Below are 7920 nucleotides of genomic sequence, written 5' to 3'. Positions count from 1 at the left end.
ACATCTTCTACGCTCACATCAGCTGTCCTCAAATCGCATTCAATAGCATCCCTCCATCTCTTTTTTGGTCTTCCTCTACCTCTTCTTCCTTCTACATTCATTTTTATAACTGTTCTTATAGCTTCCGATTCTTCTCTCCTCATAACATGACTAAACAATCTAAGTCTATTTTCTGTCATCTTATCCACGATTGACGCAACACCTATACTTCCTCTTATATGCTCGTTCCTTATCCTATCTTCTCTATTCACTCCACTCATCCAACTAAGCATTCTCATCTCTGCTACACTTATTCTCTGCTCTACTTTCTTATCAACCGCCCAACACTATGAACCATACATCATAGCTGGCCTCACAATTTCATACTAAATTTAAAAACTATAATTAGTATTTATTCATATATTATATTTTAAAATCAAAGAACTAATAATCAGGATATAATTAAAGAAATAAGAGTTGATGTTGCTTTTGGAATAATCCACCAATTTCTCTAAATGAAACACTATCTACAGATTTGCATCGAAGCGTTTCTTATGATAGTGATTTTAATCACTGTCAGATATCATCTATACTTGTCCCATCTATGCCTCGCCCCCACTGTGCTACCGTTTTTTTATTATACATGCATATTTTCCATTAAACTTGTTTTATTATGTTTTGAATAAAATGCAGGCTCTACATATTGTGTGTATTTTCTTAAAGTTTTTTTGGCGTATTACATAAGGCCGTATAAGTCAATGCCATCCTACTATTATAGGCGCAAATTAAGTGGACTTTTACCACTCTAAAATTAAAAAAAATTACATATAAAATAAAAGAAAAATTTTAGGGTAGGGAGACTTTATATAATAACCCCCTCCAAAATTTTTATTAAAGTTGCGCCTATGACCACAGCAAATAATTTTTGCTTCACCCTTTTATCCATTCCTAATGGATAAATGTATACAAACTAAAAATATAATACAAGATAGGTAATTTCAATTTTACCGCCTGGAGTAAATGCTTCATTTATAACCATGGATAGTAGATACTATTCGTGATTTGCACTTAAGTTAACATGACCTTGATTGTATTATTAAACAAAACATTTTAAATTAATACACATCGTGTATTAATACTTACATCACTCATTATTCAGTAGTCTATAAATCATTGTCTATTAGTCATTAAATTAAATTTATATTATTCTTGTCAATCTATTAAACTATCTTTTAAAAATGCATCGATACAAATCTAATGCAATAACTATAAGGAATTCATTAGTTGTGAAAAACAGGGCCGTCCTTACGATTTGTGAGGCCCAGGGCAAAAATGACCATTTTTTTTTGTTCATCAATAGCCGGAGTACCAGGCTAGTACCTAGGTGTACCTAAGGCAAACAATTTTATACCAACAAAACATAGATAACAACACTTCATTTTTATCATTATTATAACTAAAAATACAACAAAAATGTTTTTTATACAAATTTTAAAAACTTATAAAGAAAAATATTAAACAACTATTAATTGTTAATTTTAAAATAAAATTATTTATGACTCCTTTGTAAAAAAATTCATGAGTACCTACAGTGGCTTTTTAATATTAGTCAAAAATTTGCTTTAATTTAATAAAATTAAAAGACTAAAAAATAACGTCTTATTTAAACTGACATTAAAACGTTAAAACAATTTAAATTACACTAAATCAATTTTTCTGGCTTTTATTTCGGCAAACTTTTTAATAATATCGTCATAATCTAAATTTTCACACAAATCACGTTCGATTGAAATAATTGCTAGATCAGAAGGACGATTTTGTGTTATAGATGTCCTTAAATAATTTTTTATGATTTTTAACTTGGAGAAACTTCTCTCTGCGCTTGCTGTGGTTATCGGAAGGGTCAATAATATTCTTAATGCAAAAGAAATGTTTGGAAATGAGCCACATGTTGTTTCTATTAAATTAAGACATCCTATAGAAGTCATTTGTTTGTTCAAAATTCTACAAAAAATTTTTAATTCGTCAAAAAGTTTCTAAATCCATACAATGTTTTCTTGACGTTTCATCGTCAAATGTTTTTAAATTTTCAATATTATATAAAAATCCAAAATATTCAGAATGATGAGATAGTTGTTCAAAACGTTCATTAATTGATACGATTGCTTGATCTATTACGGCTAGAAAATAATCATTGTAAAATGTTTGCTCAGCTGAATTTAGACGTGCATCTTTGCTTTCATAATTGAACTGATTAACTTTTTTTTTAATTCTAGATTGTTTAAAAACTGCTTGAATATCAAAGCCTTTACATAAATTTTGCGCAATTTTTTTTGACGACTCATACCCTTCATTTCTAAAATTATAAAAAAAATCTTAAAGATCACTTAACAACTGTACAGCATTACTCAATTCCATATTTTTGATCTGAAGTCTCTTACTAACTTTATTTATAGCAGTTCGTACCAAATAACAACACTTGAAATAAAGTTATAACAAAATTCATAGTTTGCTAATGACGAGCTTTCACTTTTTATTTTAGGATCCTTTATTGATTCACTTATTTCTATTAAAGCGTCATGTACTTGGCATAATTGAAAACGGATAGGCTTAACCCATTCTACCCGAGATTCCCATCTAGTATCTGACATTGGTTTTAGTGTAAAATCTGAAACGTATTTAAGAAGAATAGTCTATCTTTCAGTGGAGTCAGAAAAAATAGAATAAATTTTTTGAATTACCCCGAAAAATGTCATAGCAGCTGGTACGGATGATGCCATATCTCCGAGAAGTAAATTAAGGCTGTGAGCAGTGCATGGAATAAAAAAAGCTCTTGGGTTTTCAGAAAGGATTCTTGACTGCACTCCTTGAAGATGACCTATCATATTCGCCCCGTTATCATACGCTTGGCCACGACAATTATTTAAGTCTATGTTCATTAGTTTCAATTGTGCTTTTATTTCCTCTGTTAAATTCAAGCCAGTCTTACTACTTGAAGTATGAATGAAACATATAAAATATTCAATTATTTCATATTTGAAAATTTTCGAAATTTCTATAACGCGCAATAAAAATGTAAGCTGTTCCTTGTGACCTTTATCAGGAGTTCCGTCCAATAAAATTGTGAAATATTTACTTTGTCTTACTCGATTTATTATATCATCACGTATTTTTGTGGAAATAATATTAATAAGTTCATTTTGTATCCTAGGACCTAAATAATGATCATGGATGTCATTATTATATACACGTTTTAAATGATCAGCCACAATTAAATCAAATTTTGCAATCATTTGAAGTAAGCCTAAAAATTTACCATTATTAGCTGTATATAACTTAGAACTTGTACCACGAAAAGAGTCATTATGCTCTGCTAAAAATTCTATACATGCAATAATTCGTTTAAGAATATTACGCCAACGTTCTTTTTCAATATTTACGTTTCTTTGAATAGCATTATCTATAGTTATATGGAGATTAAATCTCATACGTAGTTGTAGCCCTTTCTCTTGAGCTATATTATGTGAAATAGATAATTCATGCTTTTTTAAACGTTCACTTATCTGTTTCCAATTAGAAAATCCTTCTGACGCCAATGATGAAGTTGAGTTTGAAGAAAATAAACGACAATAGATACAAAAAACTCGATTTAAAGATTTAGAATATAAAAGCCAATTTCTTACCAATTTTTCACAGTTTCCCATTATTCGATTATAATGTGATATGCTGAATTTTCTACCTTCGTCGTTTGATGGAAAATTATAATTTATAATTTTTGAAGACGAGTTCTCTAATAAATAAACTCGTAATTTATCTGTAATATTTTGCCATTTACCTGGATCGTCATAATCAATTTCATCGTCCTGTACCTTTTTGTTCTCTGTATCTTCTTAGAGTAGTAAATCTTTTGATAGTTGTTGAAGATTTTCATTTACTTCATTCTGTTCAGTCTTGCTACTAGATTGTAATTCTTTTGTATCAATAGTAATATTGTCTAACAATAATTTTTGTTCGTATTTTCAATGTTAACTTGACTACTACTTCCGGTAACACAATCAATTTGATCTTTATTTAAAAATTTACATAAAGAGTTTTTTAAAAGTTTACCCTGCTCTTTTTGAACATTTTTAAGTTTTCGCTTTTCAGCACCACTTTTAAATTTTCGATATTTATCACGTAATCGGCCACTCATTTTTTTTTTTTGGTACCCGACATTTAAGCTCCAACGACGACGAAAAACGAACACATACTAAAAATTACAGGTACAAACTGTTTGTTATTTCGGTGAATAAATCGTTTTAATATTATGACTATTTTTCTACGAAATTGGTCGATTAAAATAATTTGTTTTGCCTAATCGCATATCTCGAGTGTATGTGCATATGCTTGTTGAGTGAAAAATGAACATTGGGAAATTAGTAAACCAATTGATCTATATAATTCATATAAATTATATAAATTTAATACAATATTTCGACGTTTACCTTTATAATGTTTGAAATTGTATTTCAAATTTATTACTTCTGTTCAAATAGCAGGTTTTTTTAAATATACAAATTAAAAAAATATAATCACAAGAACTAATTAATTTTAAATGAAATTGCCAAGTAATATTCTACTTATTTTTTTTTTTGCTCATCGATATTTCTTCAGGTCTGGTATTTTTGTGCGAGACCCTAAAAGGGCGAGGCCCAGAGCCTGGGCCCTGCTTGCCCCCCCCTAAGGACGGCCCTGGTGACAAATCATCTATTTTAAGTTAAATAATGTGTAATAACTAACGCAATCGAGTAATAAATAAATTACAGTAAAAGGTCATTACACTTCTTGCACATATAGATGAATTAAATTTAATATAAAAGGGCACAAAAACTGTCAATTCGATTCACTGTTCCTTGACTTTATGAACTTTCAACAAGTGTCAAAAGTGCTTCGGCAAATTTTATAATTTCACAAAAAAATCAAAGCATATTTGTTTTCAACCTTACTTCTAACATCACTAAGGTAAATTCACATTTGTCAGAAGATTTGTAAGGTTTTAAGTTAAGTATAGTGAGTACATAAATTAAGTAAGGAACCAGAAAAATTAAGTGATCTCTAGATTCAATATTGTTTAAATAAATAAAAAAAAATCAATAACGTTTGTACGAAGTTAACCATAGTAATTCAATGATTCTCATAATCAGTGGCGTAGATACGATTATTTCTTGGGGGGTTTATTTCATTTTAAATTTTTGACTAATTAATATTTAAAGATGTATTTTTATTTAAAATTAATTGATAATATTATTAACAAAATGTAAAAAAATAACGATAAAAAATAATTTTATATCGTACCTCTACTTTATTTATGAATATATATATTTTTTTTTGGTTCTGGAGGTGGTTTAAACCCCCTAAGCCCCCCTGTATCTACGTCACTACTCATACTTAAATAAGACCAACCAGTAACTAATTTTATATATCATTTTAATCAGAGCAATTATAAAAATAAAATTAATTTTATATTACATTAATTTTTTGAGTTACTATAATCGATATTTCATGTAAACAGAGTGATCCTTTTAACGCTAGCTACTCATTTCACTTAAAATAATAATGCTAAGAAAATTATTCTTGGTATTTTTAAAATGGTATTAAAATATATCATAATATCATATTATTTTATTACAATAAATCAATTAAAATCTCGTTTAATTAGGTTTTCTTGTTTATAGGGGAGAGGGGTTCTAGAAAAATAACGTAAAACTGATGAGCAAAAAAAAACTGAAATAAAATTTAAATAACAAATTACGCTAATATAAATTTTAATAAATATTAGCGATGGCAACTATTTATTAATCTTGACAACTGTTATTTTCTCAAAAAAAAAAAAAAAAATGTTATCTTGGTATAAAACAGTTATATAACTGTTTTATATGTTAAAAGACTATTAATAATATAAAATAAATATTTAGTCTATAAATGACATTAAATATTTGTAAGTAATTTAAATGTAAACGTAAAATTATTCACAATAATTTAATTAAAAGTTTGTCATAAATATGATTCTTTGGAAATTGAATTTTAACGAAATGGTAGAATAATGATTAAGCGATTTTTGGTTTTTTTGATAAATGTGAAATGGCGTCTATTTTATGATTCCTATATCTGTTTGTGTTTGATAATCAGTATAAGCAAATATATATATATATATTAGTTTATGTGTAATATTTCTTGGTAATAAATTTCACAAATTTAATACTGACCAAATGAAGAGTGAATGTGTCAAACGTTTTATGTGCCAAAAAAGTGAAAAATTGTTTTATTTCTGATTTATGTTTTATGTGCCAAAGACCACAATCTTGTATGTGTTTCAAATGTCAATTAAATTTTTTACTTGTACAAAATTGCATTCATAGATGGTGTTCGATATGTGAGACATGCCAATGTTACCATTGTTTTTTGTGTTTTCTGAACAAATATGTTTTTTAACGCTATTTTTTCAATATACTTTTGAATGAGAGTGATAAGTAATAATTGCCTTATCTGATTTCTTATCATGGTATTAATGCCAAGTTTGTAATGTATACACACTATCATCATATGTATACACAGTAATCATGAAAAGATAGCGTTTTCTTCTGTCCTTTTCTCAATACGTATTTCAATGTTTAATACCGTAAAATAGTACATGAAAATTCAAATTTTCACAAACTTCAAAACGCTACAGAATATTTACTACTGAATATTAATAAGATATTTTTTTACTAAAATTTTTCTTAAATTCTACTCTACAAAATAGCTATCTTAGATTTTTTTTTTACATTTTATTTAAAATTTAAAAATAATTAATATTTTTAATAAAATGTAAAAAAATTAATTATTGAGATATAGCTATAGACCTAACGTATAACTATTATTTAAAAAAAAAATCAACTAAAAATATTAACTGGATCAAAAGTTATTTAAGTTGTCAGTGAGTGGTGGGCCATCCTGCATATCCGAATAAACCGAAGTATGTTAAATAAAATACTATGAAAATTAAACAATGGTCAAGGATCAGAAAAAAAGTATATTAGTAAAAGGTAAGTAAGGCAATAACAGAAAGAAAAACAGGTACCTTTAGATAAACCCAGTTAATATGATTTTGGCCCAATAAATGATCTTTTATGTACATGCAACATTTTACACCCATAAAGGTAAAACAGTGAATGATGATTGATTGCAATTATATAAAGTTAACCTGTCTACAGACAGACTGGCTTCAGAACGGCCTTTGTATTTTGTAAGTTTTATAATTATACATAATCAGTATTTTAGAGTTCATTTCAGAACGACTCGACATATCAAATATTAACTGGATCAAATAATTAATTTAATAATGTATCAACAAGAGAAAACACAAAGAAAATAGGAGGGTAACGTGGGTATTACAGATCCATCGTATGGGTCAGGGTAAAATGTACATGTCACCAACGTCAATGGGTATCCTCTACATAAGTGTAGAGGACCCATTGAGATGTTCACCATGTCCACTCTGACCACACCCGAGAACCTGTCAACTCACGTAAGGTGAAGAAAGAAAAACTAAAGAAACAGAAAGAATTGACCATATAACATAATCTCAGATCATAGTTACAATCTATATAGTCATTAACTAGATTCTAGTTACTAGAAAATAAGAGGATGACGAAATAATCATAGCCCATAACACAATGAAGTAATTTACATATGCAAGACAAAATATAACAAACAGAAAAGGAACAAATATACCATGTTATAATAATTCGTGGTTGAATGCCCAAGAAAATGTATTGGTGTTGATGCCATTATGATGGTCAAGCCAAATTGAAAAACTTTACTCCTCCATTACGGATTCGTAACACGCGTCAAAATATTGAAGAGACGATGCCATTGATCCAAAACGAAGAAGTAGAGAAGAAAACGAATGAAGATGATTGA

At 28.1% G+C, this 7920-nt stretch overlaps 1 protein-coding gene across 1 annotated transcript; it reads right to left on the bottom strand.

The window, feature by feature from the left end:
* Positions 1 to 2004: 2004 nt before the first annotated feature.
* On the bottom strand, positions 2005 to 4171 carry LOC126910199 (uncharacterized). The gene is made up of 5 exons (XM_050692580.1): positions 4021 to 4171; positions 3915 to 3973; positions 3116 to 3842; positions 2500 to 2647; positions 2005 to 2335 (listed from the first exon to the last, which is right to left on the bottom strand). Exons 1-5 carry the CDS (start codon positions 4169 to 4171, stop codon positions 2005 to 2007), a joined length of 1416 nt encoding a protein of 471 aa, XP_050548537.1.
* Between the last annotated feature and the right edge of the window lie 3749 nt (positions 4172 to 7920).

Source organism: Daktulosphaira vitifoliae, unplaced genomic scaffold, assembly GCF_025091365.1.
Source record: "Daktulosphaira vitifoliae isolate Bord-2020 unplaced genomic scaffold, ASM2509136v1 Scaffold_1, whole genome shotgun sequence".
Taxonomy (NCBI): Eukaryota; Metazoa; Arthropoda; class Insecta; order Hemiptera; family Phylloxeridae; genus Daktulosphaira; species Daktulosphaira vitifoliae.
This window is presented reverse-complemented; position numbering and strand designations above follow the sequence as displayed.